General features: G+C 40.6%; 3 protein-coding genes across 3 annotated transcripts in view; 2 read left to right on the forward strand and 1 right to left on the reverse strand.

Moving 5' to 3' along the window:
- Positions 1-3,946, forward strand: part of LOC108665256 — a 60,016-nt gene extending 56,070 nt beyond the window's left edge. Inside the window, exons 18-19 of the mRNA XM_018151991.2 lie at positions 60-218; positions 704-3,946. Coding sequence (XP_018007480.2) covers positions 60-218; positions 704-830 — 286 coding nt within the window. The 3' untranslated portion in view covers positions 831-3,946. The remainder of the gene's footprint in view (positions 1-59; positions 219-703) is intronic.
- Positions 3,947-9,766: 5,820 nt separating this feature from the next.
- Positions 9,767-23,636, reverse strand: LOC108665252 (transcription elongation factor S-II). Its single transcript, XM_018151988.2, has 7 exons — positions 23,490-23,636; positions 20,775-20,834; positions 20,311-20,428; positions 13,033-13,138; positions 11,751-12,117; positions 10,970-11,116; positions 9,767-10,355 (listed from the first exon to the last, which is right to left on the reverse strand). Exons 1-7 carry the CDS (start codon positions 23,553-23,555, stop codon positions 10,275-10,277), a joined length of 945 nt encoding a protein of 314 aa, XP_018007477.1. The 5' UTR covers positions 23,556-23,636; the 3' UTR covers positions 9,767-10,274.
- Positions 16,278-19,768, forward strand: LOC108665253 (defense protein l(2)34Fc). The gene is made up of 5 exons (XM_018151989.2): positions 16,278-16,403; positions 17,075-17,262; positions 18,104-18,216; positions 18,734-18,831; positions 19,376-19,768. The coding sequence occupies exons 1-5, from the start codon at positions 16,396-16,398 to the stop codon at positions 19,452-19,454; spliced, it is 486 nt and encodes a 161-aa protein (XP_018007478.1). The 5' UTR covers positions 16,278-16,395; the 3' UTR covers positions 19,455-19,768.
- Positions 23,637-25,152: the final 1,516 nt, after the last annotated feature.

Raw genomic sequence — 25,152 nt, forward strand, 5'->3', positions numbered from 1 at the left:
TTATCTATTGAATGCTGTAGTTAGTCTAGTCACTGATACTGAAGAATGTGTCGCTACAGCCACCGCAACCCCCTGGCGAGGACGACACTGGCTCGCCTGCTGGCGTACAGCGTCGAGCGCCTGGGCGCCGCTAAAGCCCTCACGTCGCAGAAGGACATCGTAGACAAACTCCTCTTTGCCGGCGCCAAGCTGGCGCAGGAGGGCAGCCTGGAGACCAGGTCTGGACAGTGCTTTATTTTTTCATAAACCTAATTTAATGTTATTAATGCTTGAAGTCACCAGGCCAAGATCTTTTATTTATTTAGAATCTTTGGTTGCTGGCAGCGCTACTTGCGGACAGCAGTCTGCGGTGTTTCATTTATTCACTATTTTTTGTTACTGAAATCGATACTTAAGCTGGCCGGCTGTGATGCATTTCGCAATAATTAATATATATATCAAGCTTTGCAAGATTGAGGTCTGTAATTCAGATTGATAGGCAATTTAGATCGTCATTTTGGGGGACGACAGTAATTTATTTATCAATAAAAATTACCGTCGCTTGTCTCGCATCTTAATACATAAATTTGCTCGTCAAATAAACTGGATGGTCGCTGTGTTCATCCCGGTTGATTGCAACCAATAATCAATTGGAGCAGCAAGAGACAAGTAAACGAGGCTGTCGTCTGCTCTGCGTGGTATTTATGCCTGTCAATCATTGCAGGAAATGGGCCAAGTTACTATTCCAGCGACTGGCCGTGCATCCTGCTTTTCCTGAAGCCCTGAAGCGAGCTGTCCAACCCTCGGAACTTATCCACATCAGAAAATTCCTGGATAATCTTTATTCATAAGTACACTGGTCCCGACCCCACCGCGGTCTCCGTTGATGGAAAATTTGTGAAAACTTGTTCCAGTTTCTCGAAACGCGTGATCGAACCTATCATTCGTAGCGTTGAGAACTGTAAAGTGGTGAATGGCTGATGCAGGTCTACTTTTAGCACTGCAAGATGTTCATCGCTGATTCTGGACTTCTTGAATCTGTAGGATGACAAATGGATGATGCAGGTTTCCTCAAAACTGGTGCATGGTTTATATGACTGATGCTGACTTCGTTTACACTTTAGAATATTTTATGGCTGATGTAGGTGTCCTTAGAATTATAGGATTTTTATATCTGACGCTGGTCAGAGAGAATACAATAACCATTGGCTTTTGTTGAACAGGGTGATTTACTGTCAATTTAGGTTTGTTTCTGGCCGATGACAGCCATCTTTAAATTATTTATAAAGGTGTTTTAGATTTTGATGACTATTTAGACTGCATAGGATGGTTTAAGACGGTGCAGGTCTGTATTGTACTGTGCAGAGTGATACATAGCTGGTTCAGGCCTGTTTTGCTCTGTGTGGGGTGATACATGGCTGGTAAAGGTGTGGTTTGAACTGCGTTGAGTAATTAAACTGATGGCTCGCAAGATCAGGATTTTTATCTTCTAAGAAGAATTTCCAAGATGTTCGTAAATCTTGAAGATGTAATGCATCTTCTTAGTATTTTTATAACTGTACTAATATAGCTGCATACTATTACTTATAGATATCTCTAATACGTCAGTACCACACACATAGCTTAATGATCGTTTCCATGATCCGAATCTACAATTGAAGTTCATTGAGAATTCTAAAGGATGGTTATTCAGCAAAATTTTGGAACATTAAAGCCTCACGCTGGAAGACATTTGACTTACTTATTCAACAATTCGTTGAGGTTTATTATGATGGTTTTCATCGGGACGCAAAAGACAATCCTTCGTAAAAAGATGCTTCTCATAGATCAGAAACTACTCAGAATCTGCACTCAACGTTCGCAAGAAAGCAATCAATGTTCTGCATAGCCCGTAGAAAAGAGCGTGGAAGATTTTACATGGCTAAAATATTCTGAACAAAAATACCGACCACAAAGCATCAACGATTCCTGATCAAGACACAAGCCGGTAGGTTTTTCTACTCGTGGGTTGATACGATTTTGAAGATGGAATCCTTAGGATGTACCGGCGCCGCTTTGAATCAAAGTATTCTAAGTACCCATATCTTGAGTATTTATACTGCAATTAGAACGTAAATAAAAATTACAGAAAGAATCTCGTTCCAAATTCTTTAATAAATTCTCATCGATGCTATACTTTAATTAGTTTCTGTTCTTTAACTTTATTTGCCGAAGCATGGAAATGAATTTAAACTCTACGCACCATCTCCATATTAGAGCAAACTGTGGCGGTGAGAGCCTTCATATTTGATACGTTGCCAGAAACTGACATTTAAAGATATTTTCATGGTTTCTGAGTACATTAAGGGCTCTATAGGATTCTAGAATCCTGTAGAGGGGGATCTAGAATCCTAAATATTCTGTGGGTTCTAAGGGTGTTGAGGTTTCTAAGCTTAGATTGAGGTTCTCAAGAGTGCTTGAGGTTCGAAGGGTTCTAGGGGTTGTTAGACTAGGGGTTGCTTAGACGTGTAGGGTTGGACTTATGTCATATAACAACACGATTAAATAAGACACCTACGACAGTTTGAGTTAGGTGATTGATCATTGTTATCCTATAATATTAGATGTTATTGAGAGATAATTTAAATATTATTACGGGAGTTTAAGGGTTATCTAAGCAAAATGTTTAATATATTATCGTATATGAAACCCATTTTGGATACACTATCAAGCACTTTGCAGAATTCATATTGATATGTTGCCATTCTTCGCATGTAACCCTTGTCAATCTGCAGAATTTTACAACACTATAATGGTACCAAACTTATGTCAGTGTTGCTATGCAACCGAGAAGGGTTAAAGAGCTTCTAATATGAATGAAGTCTGATAATGACCGTCAATTTTGGTCGCCGAAAATCATCTAACATTTGTTCGGTACTGTTGCTCCAGAGTCGCTGTCGCGTCGGGTCGAGCTAAGCCCCGACGTTGCAAGAGGTCTCCATACAGAGGCTAAAATTTCCGGTGGTAATTTGCTCCATGGGTTGGATCATCCTTTTGGACACAATGGAGAGTTTTATATTAGTCATATATATCAAGCATTGAAGATTTTTCTGCAGTGATGTTTTATCAAAAATATACATGCACCCACCATTGCATGTAAGTGGGTGACGTGATGGAAAACTTAGAGAACCGCAGGTTTGTGTGACGCTAGGCTATGTTGTTTCGTGGTGGCCTTATCTACATTGGGGAAAATGGCGTCATGTGTAGAAACGAGGTTTATGAATTAGTTGTGCGAGCAATTGTTGGTGTATGTTAGACTTCATAATTACTCCGGGGATTAAATAAAAATGTCCGATTATCGCTCTGAAAAGAGGCCTCTGTATTGTCTAAAATGAACGTTTAAGTTGGCGGGACTGCAACAACTCGAATTAAGTAAGTTGTTAAGAACTGCACGATGTTAATGATTATGAGGAATATCATTAGTCTAGGTTAGAACCTCTGTGATCTCTAGCTATGCCAGCAAATCAATATCGTGCAAACGTATTAAATTGAAATTATTTATGCAACTAAGAATTGCCAGGTTCACGTCCCCATTGACTGTATAGATGAACGTAGATACTATATATAAATGTAGACTCTTAAGGAGCTATGGTGCAGAAATATCTAAGATTTGTACAGTGCTATTGCCAGGCTGGGAAGGACTCTTTGAGTTCATGTCGAGTCGAAACTACCGATGAACTTGCTGTGTAAGGGCCATCGAAGCGCCTTCCTCGGAGATTAAATGTTCTCTGATATTTGATATACTAAATTGCTGTACAAGCAAAAAGCTATCGCAGCAAACGGCCCTAAAAACTTCCTTTTTGTGTCGTGGAATTTTATATTAGTTCCATGATGAGTAATTTTGAGTCTATACGTGTTGTTTCTATGCTTCGTCCCGTCCATTGTTGCGCGAGCCGACTTTTGTGAGTAATAAAGAGATGGTTTACTAGTGAACATCATTTCCTTTGTCTATGCAGCTTAGTAAACAATAAATTCATGCAGCGTACATACGATGCTTACTGATGAACACGTATGACGTAGATGCATAAACAATACGCTTTACTCGACACGATATTTCTTGCTGACAGATATCAATAAGATCATTGCGAGGTTTTCGAAAAGATGGCACAGTGTCTCTTCGTTGGCCATTCGTGAATCTCGTACACTTTATTGTTTTTATATTAAAGTGGCACAGAGACACACGGAAAGATGGCACCTGCTAGTTCGTACGGTTCTTGCGTAAAAATGACGTTGAAAGATGCTAACTGTAGAGCATTCTATTTATATGGAGCTCTTCGACGAGCTTTTGCATAGACTTAGCCATTCAAAATAGAAACTTTTAGCTCTTCACTTGTGAAAACTCTGTAGGGAAACATTTTCCGCCAGCCAAGAAACACCAACGGGTCGCCTGCCGAAGACCACAACTGCCCTGGATGTAATGGACCATCATGATTCATGCCTTCCGGAACGTAGCCTTCAACACTTCAAGCCGTCCGTATCTAGGCCGTGGTCGAACCAAACCTCGGTCGAACGGCCACTTGTCGAAGGACGGTAAATTTTGGAACAGAACAATGCTCTCTGAAACCTAACCTCAGGCCCCTTTCACACGGAGCAGTAAATACCGCCAGCGTCCGACGGTATTTACCGCCAAACCTTAGCGGACATACGAAATGTGCACTGCTGTTCACACACGACGGCTTTTAACGCGGCGTAGAATTTGACGCCTGACGCCCGCGTGTGTCCTGCTAAAACTGGGGCGGTAGATTTGCCGCGACAGTTTAGCTTACAATGGTATTCAATATAATTTTTCACACTGGGCGGTTTTTCACGCCGACGCCACTAACTCTTGTGGTACAGACAGTGAGTGGATCGGGGAGTGTGTATGCAGCTCCAGCTACTAATAGAGCGGCGTAGAATTTGACGCCTGACGCCCGCGTGTGTCCTGCTAAAACTGCGGCGGTAGATTTGCCGCGACAGTTTAGCTTGCAATGGTATTCAATATAATTTTTCACACTGGGCGGTTTTTCACGCCGACGCCACTAACTCTTGTGGTTACAGACAGTGGGTCGGCGAGGGTGTATGCAGCTCCAGCTACCAAAAGAGGTAAAGATAATTAAACTCATTTCTTCTTGTTAATGAATATAATGAGTAATGAATTAATTTTGTAATGACAAATTTGTGAACGTTGCCCTCCAAACAGTGTGGCAAATTCTTCTTGCGGCCTTAAATTTACTATATTGTGAATCCAGCACCGCCTTCTTTTCTTCCTTTGCTGTCTTTTATACAGCAAGTTCTTCTTTTCTTTATTCTGAGCAGCCATTAATAGACACAGTCAGGACCACTTGTTCTTCCAGTCAGGAAGAACAGCACTGCAAGACATAGATTCCAGCGTTAAAAACCGCCTCGTGTGAAAGATTGCGCGGTAAATACTGCCGCGGCATTCTTGACGCGCGCGGTATTTGTCGCCCTGTGTGAAAGCTGCTTCAGATGCGGTGAACGTAAAATTACGTAATTTAACAATGCCCGGAAGTCAGATTCGATCCGCGGGCTGGTGGTGCACGGCAGGTTCTATGCGAGGCCAGAGGAGGACAAAGCCGAGTGGTTCACGGCTGATTGGTGGATGTCCGGAGAGATCCAAGGCGTTCGATTCAGGGCTTATTGGTGCACAAAATTGGTGGTGCACGGCTGCGCTCCCACACCAACAAGTGGGCGAATGAAATTAAATTGAGCATTGACCACTTCGAGCTATTACAGTACTCAACACAGTTCTGCGAGCAAGGCAACAGGCTGCACTTCAAATGTGGTAATTAACGGGCCACATTCATCAGTTGGATCTCTCGTCCATAATTCCGTCCCTATAAACTTATAAAGGATATTTGAAAACGCCAGACAAAACTTTTCTTACTTATATACTTAAAACTACATATAGGCCAACCAACAGGCAAGGTTCTCTAGCAATTTATCATGCGCCTTATGAGACGCTAGAATGTCAACACAAGAATATTTACATCTGGAGGCAATTCGTAGAACTGATAATTTCGTCGTAGCATTAAAGTAATTTACAGATAATTCTGGCGTGTGATGTTCACGAACATTTGTAATGCAGAATTGAGATACATTTCTTCAAGAAAATAATCAGCAATTATGGCAAGCTATCATCTCCGGAATAGAAAAATTGGCAGTGAATATTTTTCGATACTTCTGGGAGGATTTCAGTCACGCTTCTAGCCAGCTGAGTCGGTCGACCCGTGAGTCGACCGACTCCGTACGCTCTAAATGATAGTATTCATGAGTACGCTCTAAAAGATAGATAATTCGTCTTCTACTCGTATCATTTCTACTGCGGTATAATAAGTTAATTATATAAATATTTCACGACGATATATGAAGAAGGGACGTCCCGAAACGACCTACGGCCACACGCATGCCTTCCTGCCGCCCACGGTACCTCTGCTGTGGGCGCGTCTGATGTGACACGTTCGGACACTGGTGGCAGGTGAAGCGTTAAGATCAGGTTTATTTTACTCGTGCCTCAAAGAAGTACAACCATGTTTCACGATGAGTAATCGCTCTAGAGAAATACAACCATGTCTCAAAATGAGTAGTCGCTCATAGTCTTGGGAAACGAATCGTATCCAGTAATCGTTCAAGAGACCGAGTTAGATTCCTAATTTCTTCAGTAGCAAGTCAATCCAGAATTAACAAGCGTCGTGGGCACGGGACGCTCGTCAACATTTGACGTCACTATAAATTATAGATTTAACCCACGTATTGATAGCAATGATACAATACGTAGCTCGTTCATGTTGAGAATATTTTCGCATAAATCGATGCATTTGTATTCGGTGGGTATAACCAAATGTTAATAAGTTGAAATAATCTGAGTAAGAACTATCCTAGAGCGATCCCTAAAAGGCGATAGTGCGATCCGTGAGAACAGTCGATCATGATGGCATCAGACACACAAGCGGCGAGCTATCAGTTTACAGGCACTATGGAAAATCGAAAAAAAAATGAAGAAAGCTTCGATAGAATTAATTCCATGACATCTTCCGGAAAATTCCTCTGTACTCATTCACTACTTTTATACTCCCGTGCTTTACGTACGTGGATTCATAACATTTTCATGGACTTTCCGTCGCACGTTCACCGATATTTTGCTTATATTGACGAAAAACATTCGCGTTAGAGGGGCGCCTCGAGACTGGCACAAGAGAGCTCGGAAGTTCAGTAGAAAATTAACAACAAAACACGATTAGTTTTAAACCCAAACACACACGAAGCGATCCCACGCAATTCTGGAAATGCAAATAATGGCAGCAACTGTTACGAACTAAATCTTTACTACTAACTTATGCACATCATTATTATGAAGTGGAGACACGTGCTCTCGTGGTACGAGACTTGTTAGTTAACACGTACTAGGTCGGCACATAGAATATATACACAGATCAGACACCACGCGATGACGCTTCAAATGAGTTCAATTATGTAAAATTAACACTCGGCTCCCTCAGGAGCTATTATTGACGTAAACCTATGCCTTTCCTCCGACGCGAGTTGATACTTAGCATTCCAACGAAGAACAAATAACTATTGAGAAGAGCTACAACCAACGACAGGCCAGCATGTATCTGTATATCTATGGAACAACAACAGTTCTGCAATAGAAAACAAAAAAGATGCATGTAGCGATGCAGATTTGGCTCTGGAGTTCAATGATTACTTCCTTCTTACAAAAAAATCAGTAGCCTCCAACAATATCATCACGATTAATCATCAAGTTGACACGCCGTCTCCTCCCTCCCCGTCTTGGACACAAGAACAAGTTTGACTGATGTAGAGCAGCGACGCGGTAATCTCGACGCAAGACATGAGCATGTTAGGGCCCAAGATTTACACGCTCTTAAAACAAAATTTCGGCCATTCGTGAGTTAAGATCTCTGCCAACAACAACCATTTTGAAACTCCAACGGACACACTGAAAGTCAGAATTGCTGTTCGTCTGCAAAGGATCAGTATATTTATGGATCAGCATATTTATAAGTTACCGTCCTTGGGTAATAAGTTAAGAGGCCCTGCGTTCCGAAAAAAAAGTGATGACTTAACGGGCGGATTTTTCTAGTCAAAAAATAAAAATTAGTTGCTTAAATATCATCAGAACACGATTACATCCAAGTCAAAGATATTAAAGACAATGGACGTTTCCAAGACGAACACCCAATTATAAAATTAAGAGAAAACTACCCCCGACTTAAGGAAAACTATTACAGTGTATACCGCAAGAGTAACACGTGCAATTTTACTACTCGAGAACATAATTAAAAATTCAGCCCAATGATGGGCACAGTCTGCTAGCTTTGATGAATAATGCCCATCTTCCGTGCAGCAGTTAAGACGTCGCAGAACCTTCACTTTAATTGCGGCACAATAACAACGTTCATAATTTCAGGTAATCCATGTAGCAGACACTTCGTACACTCATACTTTATATTTATGGTTCTTATAAGAATAATCTAAACTTTTAAATAGAAAATGATCGCTATGTTTATATTGTATAACTCCACTATACTAGCAAGAGCCACCAGAAAATACAACATTTTAATGCGATCATGCCGTTCAGAAACCAGTACGAGTTAAATTTTATACTAAACACATTTTAAAAAAAAATACATTTATATTTTTAAACTCAAGTTCTGAATTTTCGTAGCATAAGGTAGCACATTAAAGTTATATCAAGTCTCTGAGAACATTAATCGTCATTAATGTTACTCGTAGCTGCAGGCCTAGCACGTAAGTTCAGTACCAGTTGACAAATAGATGCCCTTCATGTGCGCCTTTCCATGCTCCAAGCCAATTTATCCAAGGAATTTATTCCAAGCCAATTTATCTCGTACATTAATTCCTAATTCTCGAACTATTCAAGGCCGATTAATTGTAGTATACCATGTTGCACACAGTCAACATCTCAACCTGAGGTGCTTTAAATAAGACACAATTACCACTTGCAATGCTAACAACAGAAATTTCTAATCGCTAACAGGATAAAAACAATACAGGACGATCGTCGTAAACCAAATACCCGCGGGAGATAATGAGCAACATAATGAATGACATAATTTATGGCTCGGTAAGAACAAAAATCAATGTGAAAAATGGGTTAAGTTCTGACGTAATCAGGAGTACAACAAAACATAAGTACACGAGTACAACATACAGTAAGTAAAACAGCATTGATGCTATCGCCACTAATGTGCTCCATGGTTTTCTGTCGCAGAGGCAGGAAGATTGGACCTAATATGCAGGGTGGATTGCATGTATTTCTTGGGACAGAAGTCGACATTTAGAAGAAGCTGAGTTCATATTTATCACTGGCCGAGGTAGGCGTTAGGTGCATTGCACGCAGATGTCAACAACTGCAGTTACTGTCCAAGGTAGGCGCGGATGAGGATATGAAAATATAGGATATATAAGAATGAAAGATGAATCATTTAAAAGTACATGAAGGGAACTCAAAAGTGTGCTCAAAGCCAGACAAAGTAACGTGAAATTAGAGAAGAAAAGTACCTAGCTGATTCCCTAACGTTGCCACGGAGAGCGTCGAACGAAAGTTAAGAAACAAAAAGTAATGCGAAAATCAGGGCAAAATCGAACTAGAAAAATTCATCGCGTTAATTTACGGAGCATGAACCCCAGAATTTGTGGTCATAACAAAAAATTAAATAGTCAAACATTTATAAAAATGTTCGTTAACAGCACTCGCTGCGTTAATTTACGGAGCATGAACCCCAGAATTTTTGGTCATAACAAAAAATTAAATAGTCAAACATTTATAAAAATGTTCGTTAACAGCACTCGCGACACTCGTCGTGCCGACCGGAGTACAACATAAAAAATCCATAGAGAAAAACTAACAACATAATACGACCCATGCCACAGAGACGGTAACCAACGCAAGGACTCGTACGCTAACCTGAGATTTCTTCCAGAGGTTTTTGCACGAGATTCTCTAACAATTAAACATAGCATTCTAGATCTAACGAACAGAAACTGTGACTTATAAAGACATAGACTGCGGCAAGGTTCTCATTACAATGCACTGCTATTGGAACCTGGGAGGGGCGTTGAGAGGGGCATGGTTCAGTCACCCAATGCAGCGTGCAAAATTAAGATCTGATATTTTCATACAAATGTAATTTTCTCTCTTATCCTAAAAGACGTTCACCATTATCATCTCTTGTCGAGATCAGTCGACTTAAGAATTGCAGATATTTATTTTAGCAGAACTTCCAGCGGTTGCCGCAGTCGTTGCAGAGCACAAAAGTCGTCATCGGTTCATCAGAACTTCTTGTTTGCAACTGAAAATAAAAGAAAGGTGATCAATTTCATGTTCAATACAAATTAAAAATTAACGTTCTCGAATCTTGGCACTTTGGCCAAATGAAATCCTTAAGGAAGTTGAACGTATTGTCTTTAAAGATAGGGGCGGCAAAATACCTCAACACACATAGAGAGAAGAGAACTGTTGTCGTAGACTGCCTTCCTAGCCCAAGCTGGGACGTGACAACGCGTTACAACTGAACTTATTGACAACTTCTCTATATATGGAATTGATTGTGCTTGAACTTATCAACAAGTCCTTTACATCTGTCATCCACCTAGTCTCGACTACAGAAGAAGTAATCTGGTCAATAGCCACTTGCATACGGTAGGTTAACTTTGACCTTGCCATCTTTCGTTTCCCTCGTATTTTGTACACCAGAAGACTGATAGATGGACTAATTTATTCAAAAGTCGTAAACCAAGCTAGTGCTACCTCAACAGCGACTTGCACATCAGTCTAGCAACTAACAGCAAAACATTGACCCGCACATCACCCAGCCATAACCAGGTTGCCACTGACCTGCTGATCACTTAACAATAACCAGGTTGCCACTGACCTGCTGATACTTAACCATAACCTGCCACTGACCTGGTTGTAGGTGCAGTTCCTCTTGCCGCACTTGCCGCAGCGTAACAAGTCTGTCTTGGTGCCCTGGGCAACCGCCAGCTGATGGTCGTCAATACTTTCTTTGGTAAACTTCTCCCGCAGCGCCTGCATATCTTTGCTCGCCATCTCCTGCTCAAAGTCAACATTATAGCTTCACAAACAAAACAAATACGAGATTTTTAAACAACAAATTAATTAAAGCTCCTTTCGGACATTTTAACGCATCAGTACATAGACCACACTTGCCCAGTCAATTACAAGTTGATGAGCACTGACATGTCAAGGCAATGTACATTCACTTCTCAAGTCAATGTTCAACTCGAGACTGACGCGCGGCTATTTGTGCACAGCCCCCTAGCAAACAAGGAGAACAAATTTTTTCGAAAGAATTTCAAGATCGTAAGCAAAGTTCATGTAAAAGAAATTGGGAGCCAGGCCCGCGTTATCAAAAACACGAGTTATTAAACGAGATTATTTTGGATAGAAATTGACCGTCAGCACGGACTCTACTAAATTCAAGAATTTTCAGCATCTTGAAGATCAGAGTACAAAATATACGGAAATATTTTGGGTTGGTTGCAACAAAAAATATCAAGACATCATCGATAATTTCAATAACGATGCAAGCAACTCATGTCTCTTTAAAATAACCAACGTTAGTTTTAAAGTACACTTAGATAAACGAATCCATTTAATTAACAAGGACAGGAATTCGTGGGCTCAATTTAATCAAATGACAATCTTTTAGGGTTTTAGGGCTTACCTCAGATGTCATAACTGCGAGCTTCTTGGGAGATATAACGCCTGTGAGAACATTAATGCGAAGCTCGGGATTCTTGGCATCCTTGAGGTTGTATACACGCGAGCGTATACGCGTCTTGTACTGTGCGTTGGTGTTCTTAAACTCGGCGTAAATAGCGTCCTCGAGCTGCTCGGCCAGAGACTCTGGCATGGCGACGACGCCATCAGGCATGTCGCCGGAGCCCTGCAAGGCGCTGCCGAGCATCTCGCGGCACTTGAGGCGCAGAGCGTCCGTTGTGTGCAGCGAGGCTGACACGTTGTTGCTTGTCAGGCCGGGGGGCAGGCTGTGCGAGCCCTCGCCTCCTTTGCTCGACCCGTTTTTACTCGAGCTAGAGTATTCATTCACTTAGAAATGGCGATAAAGAATCAAAATTTGGTAAATATTAACAAGCTAGATGAATTTGTTCACGTCTGGACGCATCCAAAATTTGCTGAAAAATATTTTTCGTCAATACGAAACAACGATGCCAAAACAGCAACTTAATGGGCTAGAACTCAAGAAGGTCAGAAAGATTCCATGAGAATTTCAATTTTTTTTCATATGGGCAGCAGATAAGGTTCCGAGAGAAAATCTAAATGTTAATTTAGTTTTAAACAAATACCTCTTAATTCATTTAGTGAATAGATGTAACTGAAATTGCGACCAGATGATCAAGTGAAGAAGCAAAACATACTGAGAAGCGAACGTTAAAAAGCGGCCCGTCATCTCCCTAGCCGACAAATCATGAAGAAATGCGAGATGGCTGCTGATGCCACTTCACTTCCCTCCTACTCCCACTCTTCCCAGCCTCACCACTCCTGTCACATCCTCTTAGTCTACCTTCTCCCCATAGTCTGCAATTTCATGCCGTCCGTTCCCTCAACCTCATCTACTCCCACCTTCATCTTCCCCTTCCACCTGGTTGGTCCGTGCTCCTGGAGCGGTTCTCCACTTTTTCCCTGCTGATAATCCTACACCAGCGCCCTAACCTCAACAGTAGCTCCTCCTACAGCTCGATCCCCCTCGGCACCTCTCGTCTCTTACCCGATGCACTCTAATATAATAAGTTCCCTCACATTCGTTACCACCACTCAACATTAGAGCCATAATCATCAATTCCACCTTCTGCCAATTTATTAACACTACACTCCTGTACCCTCAGCGTACACCAGCTAAATTTGTCCCTACAATTTTTTAGTTAAGCAGCTCTCCTTAAGCTCAGACACTCAACATAAATCGGACCAAAATACGCGTAATCACCAACCCAGGACCGCTGCCGTTGCTGCTGTCGCTGCCCGCCTTGGCGTCGTTGTCTTTGGATTTCTTGGAGTCTTCCTTCACGTCTTTGTCGTCGTCGCTCTGCTTGTCACCTGCAAACAAAGTAAACACATCAGACGTGCTTGCACTCCCTCCGAACCAACGCTTCAGCCGTGCTTGCACTCCCGCCGAACCAACGCTTCAGCCGTGCTTGCACTCCCGCCGGACAAACGAGAATCAAACGCGAGACGAACGCAGTAAACGTGAATTACATCAGAAACTGGCGCAACGAAATAATGATGTCATGCAAATTTACCAGGAACAAGAACTTATTCATCAGTATGCTGACAACGTAGCTGAAAGAGAAATCAGGCGAATGCCTAATAATTACCTTTCTAAACACAAAGTATCCGACCAGTACAGTATGGGAGCACTTTAGAGACAAAATTCATTTCAATGTAGTAGTACAAAGTAGTGGTATACATTACATAAAAAATTTGAATAAAATCTAAGGCAAATGCAAGTGATAAACGTCCAAGCCAGTGAAGTTACAAACTTTCTACTACAAACTTTCCAGTCTCAATCGCGTAATGTAATGATGTTGACGTCGCAACTGATGAGGCGAGCAACTTAATTTATGCGAGGCACGTACTGCACCTCACTCGAGTTAGTTGTCTTCGAGTCAAATGGCTCAAACTCTACAATCAGTGTTATTCGTAATTGAGTTCGTTGACCTGGAGTCAAACGGCCTACACTCTACAATCAGTGTTATTCGTAATTGGGTTCGTTGACCTGGAGTCAAACGGCTTACACTCTAGAATCAGTAGAGTGCAAGTCTCGTACTCCTCGGTCAAGTCTCACATCCAACATTATAGGCTCAGGTGAGTTCGTTTTCTAATTTTCGGCACATAAAACATCGAAGAAAGAGCTTGCGTACCAAAAGAAACGTGCGATCACACCGAGTGTTTTTCTGAATTCAAAGGGCAGTTCAACAAGGACAGACTGTTCTACTAGGAAATTACGTTAGCTCTTCTTTGAAGATAGTAACACAATCTTCTTAAAATAAATCAGACTGGTAGATCTCTTGCTTGTGATTGCAAGCACGCTGACATTCGCGCAGTCTGGCCCAACGATAGCAATTTACAAGCAAGAAAATACTCTCCAAGGCTAAGGCCTGACTGCAATTTTTTATCCATTAAAATCACTAAAAATAGTACCTACGAATGCAGAAAACGTCCGGAATACAATCTCTTCTTCCGATCGAGCTGTTTACAGGTAAGGCAACTGACAGGCAGATGCAGAATAGTTCACCAAGACTCGCAACAAATTCAGAAACCAAAATTAGAAGCATTCCATGTTTTGATTTAACACATTGCGAAATGATTTTGCTTCATTAACAGAAAAATGACGAATAGTTCAAAATAAGTATTAGACTTCTACAGCGTAAAAAGACGGTTGCGTGAACAGGCAGCGGAGTAGCAAGTGGGAAAGGCGTACGGCTCGTGATACACGAACCAAGTAGCTGACATGGAAACAACGTTGATTAAACGTAGTTTCAACGAAATAAATTGGTAATCAACGTTACTTCAACATCATTTGCCGAGAGGGAAGAGGTTCGTACATCCGAGCATCAATGCCATGAAATTTAGCCGCCTCGTTGCATATGTCAGGTTAGGACCGAGCAAATGATTGATAGTCAGGGAGCAGGGGGATCGCCGCAAACGACTATCACTCTGGCTCCTTATTCACCTTCTTAGCATCTTCAACACGCTACACCATGTATCTATTTCCCTATAAATATATTTCAACTATTGATTATTAAAGGCTAGATTGGCACACTGGTTATTTCCGCCCATGTATATTTCCCGGAAAATTGATGCATTGCCCCAGCATGTTAAGAACTTCACAGTTTACGAGCCTTGGATATAATTGTCGAGACGACGCATTAAGGGAGAGTTCAGAAGGAGGAGAGTCCTTTCTGCTGAAGGGGTTTTGTGCGGATAAGGTTTCGCGAAGCGAAAATCTCGTGTCGACAATGTTGCACGTTCTTTCTCCTTCTCCAGCGGCACGCAAGAAAACTCGAGACATTTTCTCGTAAGTTAAGGCAACATGCGAGCAAAAACGTCACAGCGCCATCACATAAACAAGTAAAAGATTTTCAGCGGCAACGAACAACAGTAAAATCTCCCAGAAGTACCGTTCATCAGCGCACGAGAACAGCAAAATTCGCGCATTTCCTGGATAGAGAGGGACGGGGAAGAGGTTCTCGGAATAGCAGAGCTGCGCTCAGCTCGTCAAGGTCAACCTCGCGCATGTATGAAGGCCGCCTCAAGAAGCGGCCGCGCAAACTGGTCAAGACAAATTACCAAATTACTAGTGCCACGCTTAAATAAATGAATAAAACTAAGAGAATATGTTTAGGCTGGCTAATACACGAGAGCAATGCGGGATTTTTTTTCAAATAAAAGTGGAAATCTGATGAATATAAGTTAATTAATAGGCTAACAGCGAGCACGTAACAATACGTTATCAGGCAGCAGAGAGGGCAAGCATTTCGCTTAAGTTAATAGAGGCGAGCAAGATATAGATTTGGGCTTGTCAGCGGAACACTATACAAATTACGATGCATTAGAGAATATTAGAAGTAGAAATTACGCCCCTCTGGTTTCCTTAATCAAGGCGAAACGACAAATAAAGAGCACACTATCTTATACAAAAAGAATCGTACAGTTCAATGATACCGTTATATACCTTCCTCAAATAGAGGCTCACACTTCCAAATATCGAAGGATTGCATTTTCTGGTCGGCTTTTGCATTGATTTGCATGCATTGCAGAGCAATAATTATTATCGTAGGAAGTCGCGTTCAACTTGACGTCAGCTACACCACAGCTTAGGCACGATTCTGTTAACTGCGGCAGTTATGATGCACTGCATGCGGTTATCAGATTCCAGTGACTCGAATAAAAAATGAATGTATATTCATTTACAAGGCAAGAATCCAATATTGAGATTATTTTTTCGATAAATACTGTACCTAAACGTTGATTTGAACTGGCAAAAAATAACGGTATAATTAATATTCACAATTGGCACTATACACAACACGGCGATGCCCTTCGAAAATATTACTCCGTTATGACTTCATGATCACAAATGACCATTTTTAGGGAACGATTTTTTTATTGAAGCTGCGCGTTAGGTAAAAAAATTCCAAGTCCTGTACGAATGACGAGCGCAGTTCAAGCGACGCTTAGTCGCAAGCTAGACACTGAGGAATAAGGTCGTGTCAGAGCTACGCTGCACTGTGGTGGAGTCTGACTGCTACCATTTCTTTCCGCAAGTGACGAGACGGAGAAATTCCAGCATCATGATGAAGTGAGTTTCGCAACGTTAGAGATAGAAATATTAGTTTCTTCCCTCTAATTATGGAAGTTAATTCCTTTAGAGTTTCAAGATGAACTAAATAATCAGCCAAGAATGCACAGACATGCATGTAGTCCTTTTACCGAGATTTCGTTCGATGACAGAAAAAATTGACAATCACAACATAATAGGGGGCAAACAAAACCGTGTACACTCAAGAGATTTATCCCGAAAAGTCCGTGCATCACCCAGAGGTGCCCCGGCTCATCCCGCTTACAGATAAAAGTGTGCACTGTGAGACATAGCGCGCTGATGTCAAAGCCACTAATGTCGCCGAAGCACTCCAGTCGCCGGCCATCCACAACAACGATCAATTTAAAAAATAAAACTGAACCTCAATTTTCCAGTGAAATCTAAACAGTTCAGTAGTGAATGTGTGGTAATCAAACCCTACAAATCTTAGATTTGACCAGTATTTTACGGTTGTTACAGACAACCGGCGAGTCTAGAGACATTGATAGTAGCTGCTATACGCACGGAGTCTGCTTAAGCTCGCGTCTGCGCGGCCATGCGCATGCAAGATTCCAGTTTGCACCGCGGTATTCTGATCAGAATTTCAAGTGTATTCTGCAGTTGCCGCGTAGTATTCGCACACACAAAACTAATAAAATGTATGACCGCAGATGCCTGTTGGTGATGGCGCTGTTCGGCGCCCTGGCGCTCACGTGCTCGGCCTACAGCAGGGGAGCGCCCCAAGGGGCCTGTGACACCATGGAACCTCTGGGGCACAGCGGCGCCAGGAGGAACCCAGCGCCCAATCCGTACAGCCTCTCAGCGCCCAGCAAGGCGAACCCCTCAGACACCATCACAGGTAACTGCTGCAAGGTTAACCTGGCAGACATCATCACAGGTAACTGCTGTAAATTGTCAAGGTTATGCATTTTCAAGGTGCATTGTCAAGGTGCATTGTCAAGGTGCATTTTCTGAAAATGCTCCAAGAGAATATCTTGCTTGAGAACAGCTTCAGCAGCACACAAATATCAGCAGAAGTGGCATTGGCGTTTACTTTCGGAGACAGGTTTGAATTTTATGTGCTCTGGTATTAATTTTCTCATGTTGTGTGATCAAAAACCAGTACATGTAACTGCTGCAAACTGTCCAGGTTAACCTGGCAGACATTATCACAGATACTGCTGATTTTGGACTGTAGGGTATTTGTTATAAACTTGATAATTGTAACATCATTAGTAACAACAGGGAGGATTCAAGCTCAGCGAACTGGAACTATACACTAAATGGTACATAGAACTTGTTCTGTCTCTTAAACACCATTTTATATTTTGCTTATTCTTTAATTCTATAAGACAGCACTTCTTGCTACTTGCCTCAGCAATTCAGCACCGACATGGAGTGACTCTCCCAATATTTTTCACGTAGCACAGCACAGGTTTAACTAAATCATGCTCTGCGAAGTGTATTTCATGTCATAATCACAAATCTCTGCAGGTGACATAAAGCATTGTCACCTAACAACTGTGTTAACAGGTGCGACTTCTCATTGATTTTGAAGAACATACTAACAACTCAGAGTGGCACATAGAGTACCGACTAAGAACGTAACGTAGCAGTCAAAGTCTAATAAACTATAATAACCGCCAGTAGGCATGGCGAAACACATGAGAATTAACTAATACGCCCGACGCTGTTTCCAGTTGAGCTGAGCGGCGCTGACTTCAAGGGGTATATGATCCAAGCGGTGACACCTAAAGGACAAGTGGTTGGCACCTTCACCACCTCCGGCCTCTCTTGCAACCCGCAGACTCAGGTGAGTCATTTGACATCACCACGACTCCGAGGCGTTCAAGGAGCTAAGCAACTTTGTTCACCGGGGAGTGAACCTTACCGTGATTCTGTGCTACAATCGCAAGCAATTATTTGTCGAGTTCCAGGAAGACTACACAAATGCAAGCTCAAGGCCTTCCCTCCCTGACACATCGCATTATCTTCTCTTGTTCAAGTTGATACTAGTTAGTGTCACGCGAATAACGCATCAGCTTTTTATTGGATTGAGTTAAAGTTAACACTAAACCATCTCATCTCAACGTATGTATCGCTGTCAAAGGCCGCACTAACAAATCTCGCTTTACTACAAGACGAGGCCGATTTTTTGTCTGTGATTGGTGGGTTTTAGAATAAAAAGCCGTCAGTGATCGGCTGACGGAGTTACAAACTCTCAACTATATTCGATGGTTTGGCCGCAGGTCTATTTATGTGGAAATAACATTGAAAACGATTTATGCACCCTATGACAACATGATTAATATGAAATTGTTGCACATCAGGCACGCGACACGGCGACGCACAGCAGCTCAAACGTTGTACGGAACATCACCGTGCAATGGGTGGCGCCTCCTGATGCTGCGGGAATCGTTTATTTCAGGTACTTCACGTTTAAAGCTAAGCGGTCAGTAGCTAGACAACGTCATATTCCGAAAGACTGACGCACAATTAACTAGACTAACGCACAATAAACTAGTTAACTAACCGTGAGAAGGAACATGCAGTAAAAAAGGAGTTAAGATAGTGGCTAATATGTCTAGACTGAACCTACACGGTTGCAGAATGTCATAGAAGTGTGTTGCTATGCAGATACTATTAAAATCATGGACTTGCTTTCACACAGAAGCTTTTCATAGGTAAAAAATAAGATTTGTACACGAAATAGACTCAAATAACAAAGGTTTATATGACGATCGTGTTTAATTAATTACAGCAAAATCACAGGGTGAAAATCATGAAGCAGTGAAAGCAAAAAATTTCCAAGAAGTGCAGATGAACTAGAGCAGAAACAAATATATGAATGATGTGACACTCCACTCTAACACATTAATTCAGTAAGAACATTTTTATAAATAGTAGGGTGTCTTTACATGAAACTGGAAATTTTTCTGAAATAAATGTTTTAAAAATCATTTTCTCAACAGAGGCACGGTTGTCCAGGACTACAGCAACTACTATACCAACATCTACTCCAACCCAGTTTCTTTTGGCCCAGCAGAATAAAGTGTCTTCATAATTACCTGCCATTGCAAGTACCTCTAATTTCATGACATCAATTCTTCCCTGATGAAATTATAATAAATCGTAACAGAGAAATTATATATTTGGCTAGAGAAGTGTAATTAAAATGTTACTTGGCGCTTGGGATGAACAACTACCTTAGCTATTATGTCTGAGAGCGTAGCCACCAGTGACACAAGCCTATAATAAATTTACGGGAAAGTACTGAAACGTTTATACAATACATATGTTAATATTAATGCATTAGATTATAAGATTGATTTGCTGTTGTGCTCAAATAAATTATGTAGACTTTTTGTTAGTAATATATCTTTTCCTGGGAGCTGAACAGTTATCTACTATGAGTAATGGAGAATGGGAGAGTTAATGAGGCCTCACACTTTGATAATTGCATACATTAGGTTATTAGTAAATATTTCTGCAGCAGAAACAAATATCTCAAATTGAAGTGGTTTTATCAAATTAACAACATGAGGCACAGAAGCCTCAACATCAATTTAGCTTTTTGTTGGAAAAAAGTTGATAAGAAACAAAAGCAAAGTCTTAATCAGCTTACAAGCAAGGAGAAATATTTCTTTACAAAAAATTAGTGAGGGTAAAATTGTCATTTAAAATTTAGTTGAAGTTCTCTTGAAGTACTTCCTTCTTAAAAAAAGATTCCTTAAATATGTTCAGTACACTACCCTCTGAAAAACTATAGCAACTAGAGTTTTTCTAGAGAGTGTTTTTTTGTCCAGAGAGTGTCTGTAGACAAAAATACATAAATCACATGGAATTTTGATCAAAATTATCTGTTGTACTATGGCACAGATGACAGAACATTACACTAGAAGCTCACCAGGAACAAACTTCTTCCACTTTTTGATGAGTTGCTTGGCGATGCCAATGACTTCCTGATCCTGAGATGCCTTCCGTAGGGCATTCACTGTCATGCCAATCCTTGTTTCAGTCAAGATCTGAAAATACAAGAATATGATAGTACATATAATTTAATTGTTCTTGATAAGTAGCAAGGAAAATAACTTGAATCAGAATATTTGAACTGCTTCACCAGAAATATGGCTGATAGCAACTCTATTGCTTCATTTAAAATGCAGGTAATTTCGTTATTTTATAAACTAGATCTTGATATAGCTTTATGAGCAAGTTCCCTATAAATTCCCTTTCTTTTGTTAGTTCCACTTCTTAAAGAAGTTCCTTTAACAGATATGCTCCCAATAAGCTTGTAACATATACAATTAAGTACGTATGGATTATGCAGAAGTTAGATTGGCTACCTGAAATGCAGTGAGAAACACTTACTGTCAAGTTGATGGGAAGATCCTTCAGAACTTTCAGGTGGTCCAAAGCCAGCGTTTGGTCCTGAAAAGTAACAAAAAATATCACTTTTGCGTCAAACACTGGGAAAAATTGGAATGAGTGAAAAATATGTAAGGCTTGTGAGAAGTATGTATATGATACTAGAGCAAAATATAGACTGGCCGATGTGGAGATGGACTGGAAGAGGAGCAGGATGGGCATACAACAAGGATGCATCCATTCTCTGCTTCTCTTCAATCGTTATACAGAAGAGATGGCTTGATCAAAAGGCCAGTCTAGTCAAGAAGAGTACCTACAAGAATCAGCGACAGGCCTATTCTTCAATGCCGAAGATATTGTACTTGTACTATACTACTATAGAAGGGTGAGGAGAATGGATGTGCATAAAGACAGTGAAAGATTAAAAAGGTTTCTGTATGCTGATGATGCTGTGATTATGATGATTGTGCTTCAGGGTTGGCAATGATTAAATCATGTGATTAAATCACTTGATTTTTTTATAAAAAATTGTGATTTTTTTATTTTTTTGATTTTTCCATATAATTAAATATATTGAGTGGCAGTCTTTAATTTATATTGAGGTATTGTTATTCATGGTTTAGTAAAAAAATGTACTATGAATGACAAATTGGTATATAAACTTGTTGCCTTTAGTGTGTATTAGATTCCAATAAGTTGAATTTTTTTGGTACAGAAGCATCAAGTGTGCAATACGGTACATTGTACGTAGCTAGCAGCTTAGCTAATTCTTATAAAGCAATAAGTACCTAGTCTTTACCTATTTGACTATTTGTTATACATTGATTACATTATACAATTTAAATGTGTTAGCTAGCTTATACAGGGTGGGGCAGAACTGATTGAACAGTTTCGAGGCAAAATAAAAGAGTAATGGAGGTACATAAAGAAGAAAATTTATTTTCCTTGAGATTAGCATAACATACCATTTAAAATACTTATGTTTTGAAAACAATATCAGGAAGATGGGGTTTGTTAGGTGTTTGGATGTGATAGCATATAGTGATGGTGAGCTGGATAAACTGGAAATGGTACAAAATAGAGTGGTGAGATTGGCACTAGAAGCCTCCACAAGAACTGCAGTGGAGGCCCTGAGAGGGAACATGGATGACGTACCTTTAAAGAGAGAAGAATGAGATAAGTTTTGCAGTATAAATTAAGACTGGAGTAAATGAATGATGAATGTTGGGAATATAAGATGTATATGTGGAACATTAAGGTGAGCAAATGGGCAAGTAGATAACATGCATTGGTACGTTTCGCCTGCCCCGCCTTCCCCACGTCCCTCAGCGTCTCATCTTTGTGGGACAACCCCGTGGAGGCGGCGACGTTCCTGGTCACCCTCCCTGCTTTTGCCCATCTTCCCCCTCTTCCGGCGCCTCCCCTCCGACCACCACCAGAGCCTCCGCCCACGCCAGCGTGACGTTTTTGGCGCAAGAAACAACAACAACAAGAAGGAAACTGTGGATCATAGTGACAAACCAGAGATTTTTTAGAATCAGTTCCTTTCTAATTTCCTCAGTGTGGATCACTTGTTAATGGAATGTGGAGCATATGAGAGAGAGCAACAGTCTATGATGGAGGTCATTCTGAATGAGGGAGGTAAGATTATCTAAGTAGGGTAAGAGAGAACACAAAAAGAGTAGATGGCAATGATTGTGAGTCTATCTGAGGGAGCAACTGTAGCTATTTTTGAGAGTGTGAAGACACTGAAGTGATATTTGAAGAATGTGTGGAGGTTGAGGGAGGTAAGGCAAAGGTGACCGTGCTAAATGTCAAACATTGTTTCTGTGTTTCAGGATGTTGACTCATATGATATAACCAAATGTTTTAGTCATTTGGGACTGTGGTAAATACTTATTAATAAACTTTTTCCAATTGCCAAGTGCAACATGCACTTCAAAAAAAATTTTATGCCTGTTAAAGATTCTTTATGCAGCCTGATTGACTAAAGGTCTTTACTGGATATCATCATATCGGCACACACCCACATTCCAATTCTAACTTCAAAAATCATGAGGGGAATGAAATTTTTTCAATATTCCTAGAAAAATCTCAATTGCAGACTATGGCTTTCAAACTTAAAATATTATGAAACTAATGCACTGGTCTATTGAATTAAACAGAAAGCAAAGTCTGGCAAAACAAATTTGGCATGATCTAGATTATAGAAGCAGGAATAGTTCATTTCTGTCCACTTTCTTTACAGGTGTGAGGCTGTGACTGTGAGCATGTGAGTGATGATGTGATCATGTGAGTGATGTGACACCATGTGAACTGAGTGACTGTGCCACACTTTATAATTATTTTCTTTCCACTCTTTATCTTCTATTAGTAGGTACTAGTAGTCTGCGGCTCTAGCAGTGGCAGTCTAGCTTTTGGTCCAACCATGAACCATCCAGAACTTCAGGCTACACTTACAGCCAATACACAAAAAAATTCTACAAGACCAGCGCGACATTACATACAAGTCAAAAACATAAGAAGAGATTTAAGTCAAGAACATTACATGATTCGGCGACAAGCCAACTTGGCACGCCTATACCACTATACTAACATTACCTACTTTGATAGAACAACAATTAGGTAGGTAACGAAGATGACCAAGAGACTCAAGAGTAACGAAGCAGCAATCAATAATGATGACGTGAACTCGATTTACTACACGAAAAGACATACCCCAGTGGGTCCAGTCATCTTGTCGAGCTTCTTCTTGATCTTCATCACTTCGTCTTCACAACCCATCTTCAGAAGGTTTCGATCAACGTATCTCAAATTTCAGTCAAGAAAGGACGCCGACACAACGTGATACTTCCAAACGCACGCCCCGGTCAAGACTGCGGTAGTATTATTTAGTGTTGCCATATTCCTAGGCGAATTCCTCGATTTCACTACACCTACCCGTTTTTTTAATTATGAATGATTAAAAAAATTCTTTTCTTACCTCTGATAGTTTCATATAAAAATGATATAAAAGAGGCAAAAATATAACTATTTGATCACCTACTGCAACTGACTGCAAAATGCCACAATTGAATTTTCGTGTATCGCAGAGTTTTGCAGGTTCTTATCATAATTTCCATAAAAAAATACTCTTCAATAATTTTGAAATCAAGTTTCATGAATTTTTTTGTTATTGAGAAAATTTTAATAGTTGCAATTTCTTCGATATTTTGAAGGTATTTTCAAGTGTATGGCAACACCGGCACTGTTGCTAGCACTCGTCTCGTACGCACTACGCACCGCCATGTTTAGTCAGTGATGAACTCAACTCTGTAGTGATGTCATGCTGCAAAGACATTACGGTCATCACAGGGCTTAGACGTTTATCGCATTTCGTCTAAAATTAAAGAAATTTTTGGTATCGTATTAATCTCTGGACATTACCTACATTGCAAGCAGGTTTCACCTGATGGCTGGTGAAATTAGCTTGCAGATACTAGATAGACATGAATGAATTTACTACTGTTATTTAAAGAGAATTTGACTGGTAAACTAGCTGTATGAGTAGCACGTTTCATCAATGAACACCATATTGAAGTTTTCATTCAGAATTTATGAATGTAATTGGTCGTTTTACATTGCACGTCTTATTGAAAGATTGTGTAAGTTATGATGTTTTAATTTCTTGCTGGTGTCGTGTCTCTCATTTTATTGTAAAAAATTCTAAGGCGCTTATGTTCATCGTTGAAATTGGCCGGTATTCAAGAGTTTGCGCGCAACGCAGGGAACCAATAATTGGCGGGAAAATATTATTTTATTCTGTACATACGGCAATAATACCACCTCTTAGCCGTTTTGATATATCTCCTATTATTAGTAATTTATTGCTTGCCGTTCTGTTTAAATAATTTGTATATAAAAAATACTTCTCAGTATAACAGTATTTAACCAGATGTGGGTCAATGGCAGTTTATTTGAAGAGATAAAGATAGAAAAATGAAAAATATCTTTGTATGCCAACTTGCCAACCAGATCAACTTGATTAGTCAATTAAAAATTAAACGGTGTAAAGAAAAAAATTAGATCAGTACTCACTGCAGTGAGTGACAGAGAGCGCATGTCCGTCCGTCCATCCGTGACTTCACGGAACTGGTAGTTCCGAGGCAAACCAGATTGACGGTAAGACAATTATGATATCTTGAATGTTTCGTAAATGACCTCACGTAGGCCACATGTCGCAACTGGGATTGATCAATGATTCTAGCCTACGCTGCAGGTAGGTGTTTTATTTTTTGGGTCCCTAAGGACCCCCTACCCTTCCCCCAAGAGCAAAGCAGTAGCAAGGTGAAGGCAGCGCCCCAACTCCTCAAGAATTGGGCGCTACCATTCACCGGCCACC

Source organism: Hyalella azteca, unplaced genomic scaffold, assembly GCF_000764305.2.
Source record: "Hyalella azteca isolate HAZT.00-mixed unplaced genomic scaffold, Hazt_2.0.2 contig11473, whole genome shotgun sequence".
In the NCBI taxonomy this organism is placed as follows: Eukaryota; Metazoa; Arthropoda; class Malacostraca; order Amphipoda; family Hyalellidae; genus Hyalella; species Hyalella azteca.

Coding starts and splice junctions, on each gene's coding strand:
- LOC108665253 (XM_018151989.2), top strand. Junction 17,263..18,103: donor CCCCTCAGACACCATCACAG/GTAACTGCTGCA, acceptor CGCTGTTTCCAG/TTGAGCTGAGCGGCGCTGAC. Junction 18,217..18,733: donor CTTGCAACCCGCAGACTCAG/GTGAGTCATTTG, acceptor GTTGCACATCAG/GCACGCGACACGGCGACGCA.
- LOC108665252 (XM_018151988.2), bottom strand. CDS start 23,555: ATGGGTTGTGAAGACGAAGTGATGAAGATCAAGAAGAAGCTCGACAAG. Junction 20,835..23,489: donor AGATGACTGGACCCACTGGG/GTATGTCTTTTC, acceptor GTTACTTTTCAG/GACCAAACGCTGGCTTTGGA. Junction 12,118..13,032: donor AGCAACGGCAGCGGTCCTGG/GTTGGTGATTAC, acceptor TGAATACTCTAG/CTCGAGTAAAAACGGGTCGA.